The following is a 16,847-nucleotide window of genomic DNA, read 5'->3' on the forward strand; positions in this document are numbered from 1 at the left end:
TCACATGTGGACTGGATTTTAACAGTGACGGGAACGTGCTTACTGTGTTGTGATACAATCTAGACAGACAGACAAGCAAGTGATGCACCTCACGATTTGGTCAACGAAGAATATAACAACACATTACAGTCTTTATCGATTATCGCAAATTTCGCTGTGCATCTCTCTTGCCTAAACGACTAATGGTACGATGGAAAATTTAGAATTGAGCCTGTCATCACTGGGTACCATATCCAGACATATTGACAAAAGTCACAACGAACTCAGCAAGTATTTAGCAAAACAGGTAAGATACATTTCTCCGTATGTGTTACAAACACAATAGTGTGTTATATGTTTGTTTTGACCTATTGATAAGTGATGCACCCTATATGTGCACGTGCATATTCCACCCTCTTAAATATGCATTTGTCTATTTACAATCCAAACAATTGCACTGCACCTACACCCCCATCTTAATAAATGCAAACGTGATCTAATTACAATTTTGCTCAGAACGCTATTTACATGACATTGATGGATCTCCCTTCAGATTGGAGACATAGCCCACCCATGCCTATAGTTGCCTGGCATGTCCTAATGAATTCAAATGTCAATCTTGACTTACCCCTGATATGTCTTTCTGTCTGTAGATATGGAGCCAGCAGGACAGACAGTGCATTCTGGCTTGTTTGGCTCAGCTTCTGTTGGAGAAGGACTATACTCTGCTTCTCGCCCGCCACCTCCGGCCCCTGATCCTTGACCTGCTGGAGAGGAACGCAGAGAGGATTAAAGCAGATGGCAGGATCAACCATGATCTCCACGAGCGCCTGTGTGTGGCGCTTAGCAAACTCCTCGGTGTCAGTCCTGATGCACAGGCGTAAGTAGTGAACCCTGCATGATCACTGATCATTAGACATGATGGAAAAACTCTTCATAAACACAAGCTATTTTTTCCATTATCTTCTAAGGGCTTGAAGTGCCATGAAAAAACTGCCAATACTCACTTTATATTTTACTCTGTCAGGGTTTGTATTTTCGAGGATTATTATTAGTATTCTATGAGAAAGGCCAGTATTCAAGCAGTAGAAAATAATCTCTACTACCGATCAGCACTGGCCCACATCAACCACTACTTCTAATAACCTCTGTTGCACTTTCCTCATTGTCAGGTTTGCTGCGAGGTACTTCAATGATGCCCCTCCAGTGTTCCAGAGGCTCTTCTTCACCAGTGAAGAGTCCTCGTCTGTCCAGTACGGCCCCAGGAGGATGAAACTGCGGGACTTGATGGGCGCTACTCTCCGCTTCCTCCAGAGTGACTGTACCAAGTTCCGAGTCCTCTGGGACTGGAGTGCCTGCGTGTCTCAGCTACTCACCAGCGACGTCATGGTTCGAGGGTGTGTATCTACCTTGACTACCATTCCCTCAGTATCTATTCTCTCTCAGGCCCTACGACAGACTAGCGTCCTGTCCAGGAGTGTACTTGTACATCAAGCTGCCTCGCGCTACAGAAACAGGCTGGATGCTTTGATTGATGTTTTTACAGCTGTCTGTATTCATATGAAGTCAAGCTTAGTGATCTTCTGGATTCTTTCCCGTTTAGTTACACTGCCCAGTGTCTGGCTCTGGTGTCTCACATGACTGATAATCAGAAAACCATCTTCTTGAGAAAGGTGCTGTCGAGTGATGAGATTCTGCACATGAAGATAAAGTATGTGCATTTCTATTCGACTGATTTTGAACACTGTTGAAGATTGGTGGACGTTGATTGAGATGGATGAATAAAGTTTTTTGCATGTTATTATAATGCACACATTGTAAACTCAAACGAAGACTTGCATGTCTTCACAGATTGCAGATATGAATACAATGTTCAGTTTATAACCTTTGCTTTTATCGGCTTATAAACACACAGGTCACTGGAGGAGACTCAGCAGTTGGAGGTAGAGAAGGCCCTGGTGCTTGCTAACCAGGGCACTGTAATGTGGCGCCAGGAGAAGGTGAACAAGTTCACCCGGGGCCAGGTGGTGTCAGAGGACCTGTCCCAGACCGTGGTGGCTGTCTGTGGGGTGGTATTACCTAGGATCGCCCCAAAACAGACAGAGCAGGTAAGACTTCCTATCGTGGTCCCAGATCTGTTTGTGCTTTTGCCTACTCCATTGTTATTGGCAAGCTATTTGGCATGGCAATTCCATTAGTAGTTGGCAGGAGAGCAGAAACAGACTGGTAGCCAGTCTAACGACTTCCTGCTTAGATTTAGAGATTGATTGTTTGTGAAAGACTATGGAATATATGGTTCAAACTACATCAGTGGTGTTGATTTGATAGGTGGCATTACATTTGTTCTCTTACTAACTCTAGGGTAACCTAAAACATCTGGTGCTAGTGGACTCAACCTGCCGCAACCTGCGGAGACTGGCCATGGCTGTGGCATCCCAGAAGGCTGTTCTTTTGGAAGGGCCCATTGGATGTGGTAAAACAGCCCTGGTGGAATTCTTGGCTGCAGTGACCGGACATACCAAAACACCAGAGATTCTCAAAGTTCAACTTGGGGATCAAACTGACAGCAAAGTAAGTGCAGTGATCCAATGTAGCAATCTATAAAATATACAGTACCAGTCAAAAGTTTAGACATTCAGTTGAAGTCGGAAGGTTACATACACTTAGGTTGGAGTCATTAAAACTCGTTTTTCAACCACTCCACAAATTTCTTGTTAACAAACTATAGTTTTGGCAAGTCGGTTAGGACATCTACTTTGTGCATTACACAAGTAATTTTTCCAATAATTGTTTACAGACAGATTATTTCACTTATAATTCATTGTATCAAAATTCCAGTGGGTCAGAAGTTTACATACGCTAAGTTGACTGTGCCTTGAAACAGCTTGGAAATGGCTTTAGAGACCTCTGATAGGCTAATTGACATAATGTGAGTCAATTGGAGGTGTACCTGTGGATGTATTTCAAGGCCTATCTTCAAACTCAGTGCCTCTTTGCTTGACATCATGGGAAAATCAAAAGCAATCAGCCAAGACCTCAGAAAAAAACGTTGTAGACCACAAGTCTGGTTCATCCTTGGGAGAAATGTCCAAATGCCTGAAGGTACCACATTCATCTGTACAAACAATAGTACGCAGGTATAAACACCATGGGACCACGCTGCCGTCATACTGCTCAGGAAGGATACGCGTTCTGTCTCCTAGAGATGTACGTACTTTGGTGCTAAAAGTGCAAATAAATCCCAGAACAACAGCAAAGGACCATGTGAAGATGCTGGCGGAAACAGGTACAAATGTATCTATGTCCACAGTAAAACGAGTCCTATATCGATATAACCTGAAAGGGCGCTCAGCAAGGAAGAAGCCACTGCTTCAAAACCACCAGAAAAAAGCCAGCCTACAGTTTGCAACTATATATAGGGACAAATATCGTACATTTTGGAGAAATGTCCTCTGGTCTGATGAAACAAAAATATAACGGTTTGGCCGTAATGACCATTGTTATGTTTGGAGGAAAAAGGGGGAGGCTTGCATCCCGAAGAACACCATCCCAAACGTGAAGCACTGGGATGGCAGCATCATGTTGTGGGGGTGCTTTGCTGCAGGAGGGGCAGAACTGAAGAACTGTGTGTGTGTGAGCAAGGAGGCCTACAAACCTGACTCCATTACACCAGATCTGTCAGGAGGAATGGGCCAAAATTCACCCAATTTATTGTGGGAAGCTTGTGGAAGGCTACCCAAAATGTTTGACCCGAGTTGAACAATTTAACGGCAATGCTACCAAATACTAATTGAGTGTATGTAAACTTCTGACCCACTGGGAATGTGATGAAAGATTTTTAATAGCTTAAATAAATCATTCTCTCTACTATTATTCTGACATTTCACATTCTTAAAATAAAGTGGTGATCCTAATTGATCTAAGACAGGGAATTTTTACTCTGATTAAATGTCAGGAATTGTGAAACTGAGTTTAGATGTATTTGGTTAAGGTGTATGTAAACTTTCGACTTCAACTGTACCTACTCATTCAATTGTTTTTCTTTATCTTTACTGTTTTCTACATTGTAGAATAATAGTGAAGACATTAAAACTATGAAATAACACGTGGAATCATAAAATACAATTTAAAAAACCTTTATCTAGGCAAATCAGTTAAGATCAAATTTTCAATGATGTTCTAGGAACAGTGGGTTAACTGCCTTTTTCAGGGGCAGAACAACAGATTTTACCTTGTCTGCTCGGGGATATGATCTAGCAACCTTTCGGTTACTGGCCCAGTGCTCTAACCACTTGGCTACCTGCCACCCCATATGTATCATCAATCATGTAGTAACCAAAATAGTATTTTATATTTGAGCTTCTTCAAAGTAGCCACCCTTTGCCTTGATGACAGCTTTGCACACTTTTGGCATTATCTCTACTAGCTTCATGAAGTGCTTTCAATTAACATGTGTACTTTTTTAAATAATTGATTTTCTGCTTAATGCATTTGAGCCAATCAGTTGTTGTGGCACGGTAGGGGTGCTATACAGAAGATATCCCTATTTAGTAAAAGACCATGTCCATATTATGGCAAGAGCAGCTCAAATAAACAAAGCAAAATAACAGACCATCATTACTTTAAGACATGCAGGTCAGTTAATCCGGAACATTTCAAGAACTTTTCAAGTTTCTTCAAGCGCAGTCGCAAAAACCATCAAGCTCTTTGATAAAACTGGATCTCATGAGGACTGCCACAGGAAAGGAAGACCCAGAGTTACCTCTACTGCAGAGGACTCTACTCAGCAAACTGGATGCAATTTATCACAGTGCCATCCGTTTTGTTACTAAAGCACCTTATACCACCCACCACTGCGACCTGTATGCTCTAGTCGGCTGGCCCTGCTACATATTCATCGCCAGACCCACTGGCTCCAGGTCATTTACAAGTCCATGCTAGGTAAAGCTCTGCCTTATCTCAGTTCACTGGTCACGATGGCAACACCCACCCGTAGCACGCGCTCCAGCAGGTGTATCTCACTGATCATCCGTAAAGCCAACACCTCATTTGGCCGCCTTTCGTTCCAGTTCTCTGCTGCCTATGACTGGAACGAATTGCAAAAATCGCTGAAGTTGGAGACTTTTATCTCCCTCACCAACTTCAAACATCTGCTATCTGAGCAGCTAACCGATCGCTGCAGCTGTACATAGTCTATCGGTAAATAGCCCACCCAGTTTTACCTACCTCATCCCCATACAGTTTATATTTATTTACTTTTCTGCTCTTTTGCACACCAATATCTCTACCTGTACATGACCATCTGATCATTTATCACTCCAGTGTTAATCTGCAAAATTGTAATTATTTGCCTACCTCCTCATGCCTTTTGCACACAATGTATATAGACTCTTTTTTTTCTACTGTGTTATTAACTTGTTAATTGTTTACTCCATGTGTAACTCTGTGTTGTCTGTTCACACTGCTATGCTTTATCTTGGCCAGGTCGCAGTTGCAAATGAGAACTTGTTCTCAACTAGCCTACCTGGTTAATAAAGGTGAAATAATTTTTTTTTTTAAAGTTCATTAGAGTTAACTGCCTCAGAAATTGCGGCCCAAATACATACTTCACAGAGTTCAAGTAACAGACAACTCTCAACATCAAATGTTTGGAGGAGACTGCGTGAATCAGGACTTCATGGTCAAATTGCTGCAAAGAAACCATGACTAAAGGACACCAATAAGAAGAAGAGACTTGCTTGGGCCAAGAAACACCAGCAATGGACATTACACCAATGGAAATCTGTACTTTTGGTCTGAGTCCAAACTTGAGATTTTTAGTTCCAACCACTGTGTCTTTGTGAGACGCAGAGTAGGTGAATGGATGATCTCTGCATGTGTGGTTCCCACCGTGAAGCATAGGGGAGGTGGTGTGGGGGTGCTTTGCTGGTGACACTGTCAGAGATTTATTTAGAATTGAAGGCACACTTAACCAGTATGGCTACCACAGTATTCTGCATCGATACGCCATCCCATCTGGTTTGCGCTTCGTGGGACTTTCATTTGTTTTCAACAGGACAATGACCCAACACACTTCCAGGCTGTGTAAGGGCTATTTGACCAAGAAGGAGTGTGATGGAGTGCTGCATCAGATGACCTGGCCTCCACAATCCCCTAACCTCAACTCAACTGAGACTGTTTGGAATGAGTTGGACCGCAGAGTGAAAGAAAAGCAGTCAGCCAAGTGCTCAGCATATGTGGGAACTCCTTCAAGACTTTTCAATACTTTTTTGGAAAAGCATTCCAGGTGAAGCTGGTTGAGAGAATGCCAAGTGTGTGTAAAGCTGTCATCAAGGCAAAGGGTGGCTGCTTTGAAGAATCTCATACAATATATTTTGATTTGTTTAACACTTTATTGGTTACTAGTACTTGTATTATTTCATAGTTTTGATGTCTTCACTATTATTCTACTATCTAGAAAATAGTAAAAATAAAGAAACCCTTGAATGAGTAGGTGTGTCCAAACTTTTGACTGGTACTTTCTATTTTTCCTGGAACTCTAGTGTCGTCCTCTGAGCGCATTCTACTGTTTTTGAACGGTTGATAGGAATGATCTAATCTCTTTGCTGCTTTATTGCAGATGTTGCTTGGGATGTATCGCTGTACTGATATCCCAGGGAAGTTTGTATGGCAGCCAGGTTCCCTGACACAGGCTGTCTCTAAAGGACATTGGATTCTGTTGGAGGACATTGACCATGCTCCTCTGGACGTGGTGGGTTTTTGCACAGCTGAATCACGCATGGAATTACATGAAGTGACCTGTTAATGTAGTTATTACTGTAGTAGTAGGTTCAAGGCTACAAGGTATTTTATCAAATGAGTTGTATGCCTTTCAGATATCTGTACTCCTTCCCTTGATGGAGAATAAACAGCTGATGATCCCAGGACGGGAGGACTGCATTGAAGTGGCTCCAGGCTTCCAATTCTTTGCTACGAGAAGGTAAGAATGTCATGTGGCCCAAGTGTGACCCAATGAATATCATCCTCCTTTTACACAGAAAATAACTGTGATGTTTGTGTGTATCTGTAGAATGTTCCACAGTGCCGGAGGCTGGTACAGGCCACAGAACACCCACGCAGCTCTCTTGGACAAGTACTGGACTAAACTACAGATTGGAAACATGGCACGAGAGGAACTGAAGAAGGTGAGACGACTGAGGACATGATCCAATGGAGTCCACATCAATTCCCTGTGGTCTATAAAATGACCAGTGTATCCTCTGTTTCAAGTGTGTTTTTTTTCTAGCATGATGTACTACAGAATCCTAATCGCACTGTACTTTATAACCAGTTGTATCTTACAAATGAAGTTCCTGAAGCTAACAGTCGTGTTGTTCTTTGCCTTTGGAAACTTGGATATAATTTGCAATTGAAACATTGTTTTAATTCTCTTTAAATCTCTCTTTAACTGTTGTTCTTTGCCTGTGCAGGTGCTGGTGAACCGGTACCCTAACCTAACGGTTGTGGTGGAGCGCCTCCTCGACATCTACTGCCAGCTGACTGGAGAGAGGCACCCTGACCCGGTGGCACTGGGCCACACAGACTGTATTCATGCACCAGAGGTGTCTCATCACAGGCTGGAGGACAAGACCACATCCCTGGAGGGGAGGGGACTGTCACTGAGGTAATGGCATGCTATGGCTGCTACCATGCTGTGTTGTCATGTGTTGCTGCATTGCTATTTTGTTGTCTTAGGTCTCCCTTTATGTTGTGTTGTCTCTCTTGTTGTGATGTGTGTGTGTGTGTTGATGTGTATACATATTGTGTTTATTTTTAATCCCAGGACCCCATCCTCGCAGGAGGCCTTTTGGTAGGCCGTCAGTGTTAATAAGAATTTGTTCTTAACTGACTCACCTAGTTAAATACAATAAAAATATATGCTCTTATTTTCAGCTCCCCCCTTTTATTTACCTTTAGCTTTTCTGTCTCATTTTGTAGCAATGAGCCATTTATTCATGCTCAGTTCTCATGGTTTATCTGATTCCCACCATAGGTGTCTATATACAATATTTTTTCTGCTGCATTGAAAGATGACACTGTCTCTCTGCCAGTATGAACTGGTGATGAACTCATTGTCATGATTCCCTAGCTGCTCAGATCTACAGTAATGGTCAAGCCCCAGATACAGGTAAACCCAGCGGCCCCATCCATCCCAACACATGCGTCCTAGAGCAGAGGTGGGTTGTGGGGTTTACATTAGGATCTGCACTGGCCCACTGGGAGATGAAATGACCAGGCAGCTAGCCCTCGGGACTTTAATTAGCTTTCCACTGGGTGCTGCTGCCTGCGCTCGATGGCCCATCGATTGGACCGTTCTTTTCTATAGAGCTGGATCCACAGATGCTAGACGTTACACCAGGACATCCCTTATCATTAGGTAACCAGTTCAGACCTGATCCTCTCATTTTGTGGAGGCCACTTGTTTTTCACCCATTTGTAAGAGTTCATACTGGGAATACCTGTGTGTACGTGTTGGGCTCAGGGCTTTTCCTTAGGAGGTGTAAAATCAAAATGTGAGCATGTTGTTCCATACGCCGCTGTGGGCCACTTGGATAATTATAATTTTAGAGCTGCATGCATCACTGCAGTTAATGTACATACTGAATGTTGTTTTCATTTGAGTTTGCAACCTGGCCTGCTAAGCTCTTATGTAGGTCAGGACAGAATGTAGGTCAGGACAGCCCTATTGGATCAACTGTTTCTCAGCTGAATCTTTTCTCTAATCATTAATGGAAAACTTAACCTGGTCCTAAATCTGTATGTCCTTAAACCAACTCCTCTGTTTATCATTGCCATATTTATGTAACCCAGGGCTCTTCAACCCTGTTCCTGGAGAGTAACCGTCCTGTAGATTTTCACTCCAACCTTAATCTAGCGCACCTGATTCTAATAATATAGTGGTTGATAAAGTGAATCAGGTTAGTTACAACTGTGGTTGGAGTGAAAACCTACAGGAGGGTAGCTCTCCAGGAACAGGGTTGGAGTGAAAACCTACAGGAGGGTAGCTCTCCAGGAACAGGGTTGGAGTGTAAACCTACAGGAGGGTAGCTCCCCAGGAACAGGGTTGGAGTGAACCTACAGGAGGGTAGCTCTCCAGGAACAGGGTTGGAGAGCCCTTATGTAACCTCTACTCTATATTTTACAGAGACCTGCTGAAATGGTGTGATAGGATCAGCAGTAACTTTGACAGCACCTCGTCTGCCACCGCTCAACATGTCTTCTTAGAGGTGAGCCTCGAGTCACAGCAGCACAGGCTGTCATTGCAATGTTGTCACCCTCCTGCCATTGTTTACTATGTTAAAGAAGCTTTCGGGCTTGAACTGTTGTTCACCACGGATAATTCTGAACTTGTCTCTTAGAACTCTGTGGCTATGTAGAACTGGCAAGGTTAGACTCTGTTAAGGTTATTACCTAATCTATGTTAGGATGGAAAATCCTTTAGCTGTAATAGGGCTCGATGTGTTCAACACTTTTTTCATGGCTCTTTAGGGTTAGCCTCCTGAACCAGAACTGACTGTGGATTGGGTTGGTTGAACAAAGCTAGTTTAGTATGGACTGCGAATAGATTCATTGAGTTAGCACAATCCATATTTGAATGGAAAATCAATGTAGCTGTAACAGTGTCAGAAACTTTTAACAATTTGCCGCCCAAAAAAAGAATGCTCTTGTTAGCTATACTGTTTTGCGGCTTTCCCCCCTTTTAGGCCCTAGACTGCTTTACAGCTATGCTATCCCGACCAGAGAGGAGGCTGTGCATGGCTGAGGTCATCGGGAGCAAGCTCAACATCTCCAAAGAGAAGGCAAGTCCAGCATCACTGGAAATGATGGGCCTCTGCTGACAGTATATCAAAACCAGTTCAGTACTGATGTACAAGTTTGTCGTACTTTAAGACATGATGTATGATCTACAGTCTCCTGACATAGAGCTAGTCCCAAATGGCACTCTATTCCCTATATAGGGCACTACTTTTGACCAGAGCCCTTTGAGTGCCATTTGCCACGTGTGCTTTATTGGACTCAGACATGGTGATGGTTGTTGACTGTTGACATGATGGTTGTGTGCATAGAAATCAGAATACATGAATTAATTCTTATTTCTAAGGTTAGAACTTCCAAGCCATTCTATTAATTCTTATTTCTATGGTCGTTTGCCTCTCAGGCTGCACATTTCTGCCAGATGTACCAGCCTGGCATCTCTGTCACAGAGCTGGAGGCCTTGGTGGGCAGAGTGACCCTGGAACGGAAGCAGAACGAAGTGGTCCGCATCTGCAAGTAAGTCAGCGAAATGTGTGACCCTAAATCGAATTAGTTGCCATCTGATGTACCGCAATTTGTTAAAGTCAATTAAGTACTCGGCCACATAAGGGTTAGTAGTCCGATATTTGCCTGGCAGCTGTCGCTTATGGAACACACTGAGTCAGCCTGTCAGCCCTGCCAGTCTGTGCCCGTAACCTGTCTGTTTAGACCATATGGACGTTACTGTCGCTTTGCCAGGCCCAACACTTACCCAGCCAAATAGACTCCCGCTGGTTGATTGAATAAACATTGAATTGATCCCTAACTACACACTTTGATAAACCAACAAATATTCCAGTCCTCAGCATATGACTAAAATCAAAAACCCTACAGCAGAAAGGCACCTTTGGAAATCTACAATTGGGGGGGAACAAAAAAGTATATTTGTTGATGAATGTATTATTAATAGATATTTTGACCTGGTTTCAAGTATATGCATGTTGAAATTGTTGTAGATAAAATTTGAGTAAAAGTGTAACCTAACCTATGTGTATCTCAATGTGCACAGTGAGAAGCAGACATTTGCTGCCACGCGGCCCTCTGCAGTGCTTTTGGAACAGCTAGCAGTGTGTGTTACCCAGGGCGAGCCCATTCTGTTGGTCGGAGAGACGGGCACGGGCAAGACATCCACTGTGCAGTACCTGGCTGGAATCACTGGTGAGACGCAGCACTCTGCCAGAAAGCTTCTCTCAGACAACATGGTATAGTGGGTACCCACTAACCAACACCTATGTTCCCCTTCTCTCTCGCTCCCTCTCTAGGACACAGGTTACGGGTGGTGAATATGAACCAGCAGAGTGATACAGCTGACCTGCTAGGAGGGTAAGGGAATTAGTCCTTTTCTTGTATGAACTTACACCTATACCAGCATATTCAGACAGGGATATTACCCTGGCCTGCATTGGTACTGAGTAGGCATATTCCCTTCCCTGATCTAAGGTATAAACCAGTGGACCACAAGCTGATCCTGCTACCCCTGCGTGAGGCCTTCGAGGACGTGTTCTCCCAGACGTACTCCCGCAAGCAGAACCTGACCTTCCTGGGCCACGTACAGACCTGCTTCAGAGGCAAGCGCTGGCAGGACCTCCTTAAGCTCATGGACCACGTTTGCAAGTCGGCCCTCAGCAAGTCGGAGCTGCAGGAAAAAAACAATGGTACCACCACACTCTTTAGATATTGTTGGCATCCCCAAATGACACCCTATTCCCTAATGGGCGGCATGGTAGCCTAGTGGTTAGAGCGTTGGACTAGAAACCGGAAGGTTGCAAGTTCAAACCCCTGAGCTGACAAGGTACAAATCTGTCGTTCTGCCCCTGAACCCACTGTTCCTAGGCCGTCATTGACAATAAGAATTTGTTCTTAACTGACTTGCCTAGTTAAATAAAGGTAAAATAAAAAAAATGGCTTCAGAAAGTTTTCATAACCCTTGACTTATTCCACATTTGTGGTGCCTGAATTCAGAATTTATGAATTTTTTTAAATAATGTTTTTATCTGCGTACAATACCCCATAGTGACAGTGAAAACATGTTTTTAGAAATGTTAGAACATTATTCACATAAATATTCACACCCCTGAGTCAATACTGTAGAAGCACCTTTGGCAGTGATTACAGTTGTGAATCTTTCTGGGTAAGTCTCAAAGAATTTTCCACAACTGGATTGTACAACATCTGCCCATTTATTCTTTTTAAACTTAATCAAGCTCTGTCAAATTGGTTGTTGATGATTGCTTGACAACCATTTTCAGTTCTTGATTTTTTTTTGTTCTCTAGATTTTCAGGTACAGTTGAAGTTGGAAGTTTACATACACTTAGGTTAATTAAAACTCGTTTTTCAACCACTCTGCAAATTTCTTGATAACAAACTAGAGTTTTGGCAAGTTGGTTAGGACATCTACTTTGTGCATTTTCCAACAATTGTTTACAGACAGATTATTTCACTTATTCACTGTATCACAATTCCAGTGGGTCAGAAGTTTACATACACTAAATTGACTGTGCCTTGAAACAGCTTGGTAAATTACATAACATGATGTCATGGCTTTAGAAGCTTCTGATAGGCCAATTGACATCATTTGAGTCAATTGGAGGTGTACCTGTGGGTATTTCAAGGCCTACCTTCAAACTCAGTGCCTCTTTGCTTGACATCATGGGAAAATCAAAAGCAATCAGCCAAGACCTCAGAAACAAAATTGTAGACTTCCACAAGTCTGGTTCATCCTTGGGAGCAATTTCCAAATGCCTGAAAGTACCACATTAATCTGTACAAACAATAGTACGGAAGTATAAACGGCATGGGACCACACAGCTGTTATACCGCGTGGGACCACGCAGCCGTCATACCGCTCCGGAAGGAGACGCGTTCTGCCTCCTGGAGATGAACGTACTTTGGTGTGAAAAGTGCAAATCAATCCCAGAACAACAGCAAAGGACCTTGTGAAGATGCTGGTAGAAACAGGTACAAAAGTAACCTGATAGGCCGCTCAGCGAGGATCCAAATCCGCCATAAAAAAGCCAGACTACGGTTTGCAACTGCACATGGGGACAAAGATCGTACTTTTTGGAGGAATGTCTTCTGGTCTGATGAAACAAAAATAGAACTGTTGGCCATAATGACCTTCGTTATGTTTGGAGGAAAAAGAGGGAGGCTTGCAACCTGACTGGGAATGTGATGAAAGAAATAAAAGCTGAAATAAATCATCTCCTTCACATTCTTAAAATAAAGTGGTGATCCTAACTGACCTAAGACAGGGAATTTGTACTCGAATTAAATGTCAGGAATTGTGAAACACTGAGTTTAAATATATTTGGCTAAGGTGTATGTAAACCTCCGACTTCAACTGTATATTTTAAGTCAAAACTGTAAGTCGGCCACTGAGGAACATTCACTGTCTTGGTAAGCAACTCCAGAGTAGATTTGGCCTTGTATTTTAGGTTATTGTCCTTAATTCGTGCCTTGTTGCACACAGGAGGCATGTTTTGAATATTTTTATTCTGTGCAGGCTTCCTTCTTTTCACTCTGTTAATTAGGTTAGTTTTGTGGAGTAACTACAATGTTGTTGATCCATCCTCAGTTTTCTCATATCGCTGCCATTTAAATTCTGGATTTGGCCTCATGGTGAAATCCCTGAGCGGTTTCCTTCCTCTCCGGCAACTGAGCTAGGAAGGACGGCTGTATCTTTGTAGTGACTGGGTGTTTTGATACACCTTCCAAAGTGTAATAACTTCAAGTTCAAAGTGCTTTTTAAAATACAGTTGTCCTTCTTTAAAACCTCCATGGTCTTTGTGGTCGAATCTGTGCTTGAAATTCACTGCTTGACAGAGGGACCTTACAGATAATTGAATATGTGAGGTACAAAGATGAGGTAGTCATTCAAAAATCATGTTAAACACTATTATTGCACACAGAGTACATTAACTTTAATTAATTTTAAATCCAGACTGTAGCATAACTGAATGTGGAAAAAATTAAGGGGTGTGAATACTTTTGGAAGGCACTGTAGTGCATCATATAGATAATAGTGTTGCCATTTGGAAAACAACCAAAAGAAGTACCTTCATTCCTTCTTGTCTTGAATAGCTTACTCCTACTCTCACTGTGACAGAAATGTGAGTGTTGCCTTAGGCTGTTCTCAGTCTGTTTTTTGTGTGCTGGTTTCCCCAGCCGCCTTGCTGCAGGAGCAGTGGGAAACCCTGGCCGTGAGGCTGGCTCAGACACAGCAGCAGATCAGAGCCTGTGAGACCGCACTGGTCTTTGCCTTTGTAGAGGTAAAGGTTTACCTAAATTGTCTCTCTCTCACACACACACACACTACATATCCCTGTTGACCACCAACCTGCTGTGATTTTAAACTGTGTGTGTCTCTACAGGGGACTCTGGCCCAGGCGGTGAAGAAGGGAGAGTGGATCCTGCTGGATGAGATGAACCTGGCTGCAGCAGAGACTCTGGAGTGTCTGGGTGGCCTGCTGGAAGGCACCGCCGGCTCTCTGGTGCTGCTGGACCGCGGAGACACTGGTGAGGCGCCCACTGCTCTCCATAGCATGTTATAACACTTTATATCACTGTTGCATTACATGTAATAAATTGCATATTGTTATTGTCATGGCTTTGGTCATAAAGGTATTAACTGATTATGACCTTGGAAATATGATCACTTTGATGCTGCTACTGGAATTAAAAATGTTTTTTTTTTTTTTTTGTACAGAGCCCCTGGTTCGCCATCCAGACTTCCGCCTCTTTGCCTGCATGAACCCAGCGACTGACGTGGGGAAGAGGAACCTGCCCCTGGGCATTCGGAACAGGTTAGAACATGGGCTGAGCTGGCCTGGAGTTTGACTGAAATGTCTTTAACTTATGAGCATACTGGCAAACCTACTACCTTATCAGGATCTGGCAGCCCAACAAGCTGTTCGGGATCTGGCAGCCCAACTAGCTGTTCGGGATCTGGTGGCCCAACTAGCTGTGGTTTGACATGCTGCTCTCTTTCTTTCCCAGGTTCACTGAGCTGTATGTGGAGGAGCTGGAGAATGAGGGAGACCTGCGCATCCTGGTGTCTGACTACCTGAAAGGCCTGAACCCCAATAAGAACGTCATCAACGGGATTATAAGGTCAGGGGTCAGATTACATACTGTCCTCAGTCATATGCATCACATGGCTCATCAAGTTTCCACAAAGTCACATTGAATGTCATGTCATATTGATTGCTGATTTGATTGATTAATTGATATATTTTAATTAAAAATCTGTATTTGCTGCTGCAGCTTTTACCTGACGGTACGTAAGGAGGCTACCTCCAAACTGGTGGACGGGACTGGACACCATCCCCACTACAGCCTGCGTACCCTCTGCAGGGCACTGAAGTATGTGGCAGCCAACCCCTGCTACAGCGTCCAGCGCTCTCTCTACGAGGTAGGAGGCCAGAGCTCTCCCAGCATTGATTTCTACATCCTTTATATTGACTAAATAAGCATACAGTGCATTCGGAAATTATTCAGGCCCCTTGACTTTTTCCACATTTTGTTACGTTACAGCTTTATTCTCAAATTGATTAAAACAAAACATCTCATCAATCTACACACAATACCCATAATGGCAAAACAAAAACAGATTTTTATTTATTTTTGCTAATTTATTCAAAATAAACAACAACAACAACAACCTTATTTACACAAGTATTCAGACCCTTTGCTGTGAGACTCTTAAATTGAGCTCAGGTGCATCCTGTTTCCATTGATCATCCTTTGCATCCATTGTTTCTACAACTTGATTGGAGTCCACCTGTGGCAAATTCAATTGATTGGACATCATTTGGAAAGGCACACACCTGTCTATATAAGGTCACGCAGTTGGCCATGTATGTCAGAATAAAAACCAAGTCATGATGTTGAAGTCATTGTGAGCTCCGAGACAGGATTGTGTCGAGGCACAGATCTGGGGAAGGGTACCAAAACATTTCTGCAGCAGTTAAGGTCCCCAAGAGCACAGTGGCCTCCATTCTTAAATGCAAGAAGTTTGGAACCACCAAGACTCTCCCTAGAGCTGTCTGCCTGGCAAAACTGAGTAATCGGAGGAGAAGGGCCTTGGTCAGGGATGTGACAAAGAACCCAATGGTCACTTGGACAGAGCTCCAGAGTTCCTCTGTGGAGATGGTTGCCCTTCTGGAAAGTTCTCCCATCTCTGCAACACTCCACCAATCAGGCCTTTATGGTAGAGTGGCCATACATAAGCCACTACTCAGTAAAAGACACATGACAGCCTGCTTGGAGTTTGCCAAAAGGTAACTAAAGGACTCTCAGACCATGAGAAACAAGATTCTCTGGTCTGATGAAACCAAGATTGAACTCTTTGGCCTGAATGCCAAGCATCACATCTGGAGGAAATGTGGCACCATCTCTACGGTGAAGCATTGGTGGTGGCCACCCCCTTCTGATGACCAGGTGGCGAATCGCATCTCTGCATGTCTGGCAGACATATCAGTGTGGATGACGGATCACCACCTCAAGCTGAACCTCGGCAAGACGGAGCTGCTCTTCCTCCCGGGGAAGGACTGCCCGTTCCATGATCTCGCCATCACGGTTGACAACTCCATTGTGTCCTCCTCCCAGAGCGCTAAGAACCTTGGCGTGATCCTGGACAACACCCTGTCGTTCTCAACTAACATCAAGGCGGTGGCCCGTTCCTGTAGGTTCATGCTCTACAACATCCGCAGAGTACGACCCTGCCTCACACAGGAAGCGGCGCAGGTCCTAATCCAGGCACTTGTCATCTCCCGTCTGGATTACTGCAACTCGCTGTTGGCTGGGCTCCCTGCCTGTGCCATTAAACCCCTACAACTCATCCAGAACGCCGCAGCCCGTCTGGTGTTCAACCTTCCCAAGTTCTCTCACGTCACCCCGCTCCTCCGCTCTCTCCACTGGCTTCCAGTTGAAGCTCGCATCCGCTACAAGACCATGGTGCTTGCCTACGGAGCTGTGAGGGAACGGCACCTCGGTATCTCCAGGCTCTGATCAGGCCCTACACCCAAACAAGGGC

At 43.8% G+C, this 16,847-nt stretch overlaps 1 protein-coding gene across 2 annotated transcripts in view; it reads left to right on the forward strand.

The window, feature by feature from the left end:
• Positions 1-9: 9 nt before the first annotated feature.
• LOC118398759 (midasin-like) overlaps positions 10-16,847 on the forward strand; it is a 65,538-nt gene continuing 48,700 nt past the window's right edge. For both annotated transcript variants that reach the window (XM_035794429.2, XM_052471129.1), the window contains exons 1-21: positions 10-286; positions 633-859; positions 1,152-1,376; positions 1,583-1,690; positions 1,895-2,087; positions 2,341-2,550; positions 6,599-6,730; positions 6,855-6,958; positions 7,049-7,163; positions 7,449-7,642; positions 9,164-9,245; positions 9,723-9,818; positions 10,178-10,290; positions 10,823-10,971; positions 11,076-11,136; positions 11,254-11,468; positions 13,979-14,082; positions 14,185-14,329; positions 14,520-14,616; positions 14,810-14,923; positions 15,077-15,224. In XM_035794429.2, the coding sequence (XP_035650322.2) occupies positions 191-286; positions 633-859; positions 1,152-1,376; positions 1,583-1,690; positions 1,895-2,087; positions 2,341-2,550; positions 6,599-6,730; positions 6,855-6,958; positions 7,049-7,163; positions 7,449-7,642; positions 9,164-9,245; positions 9,723-9,818; positions 10,178-10,290; positions 10,823-10,971; positions 11,076-11,136; positions 11,254-11,468; positions 13,979-14,082; positions 14,185-14,329; positions 14,520-14,616; positions 14,810-14,923; positions 15,077-15,224 (2,928 nt within the window). In that variant the 5' untranslated portion in view covers positions 10-190. The remainder of the gene's footprint in view (positions 287-632; positions 860-1,151; positions 1,377-1,582; positions 1,691-1,894; positions 2,088-2,340; positions 2,551-6,598; positions 6,731-6,854; positions 6,959-7,048; positions 7,164-7,448; positions 7,643-9,163; positions 9,246-9,722; positions 9,819-10,177; positions 10,291-10,822; positions 10,972-11,075; positions 11,137-11,253; positions 11,469-13,978; positions 14,083-14,184; positions 14,330-14,519; positions 14,617-14,809; positions 14,924-15,076; positions 15,225-16,847) is intronic.

This window comes from Oncorhynchus keta, chromosome 19 (genome assembly GCF_023373465.1).
Source record: "Oncorhynchus keta strain PuntledgeMale-10-30-2019 chromosome 19, Oket_V2, whole genome shotgun sequence".
In the NCBI taxonomy this organism is placed as follows: Eukaryota; Metazoa; Chordata; class Actinopteri; order Salmoniformes; family Salmonidae; genus Oncorhynchus; species Oncorhynchus keta.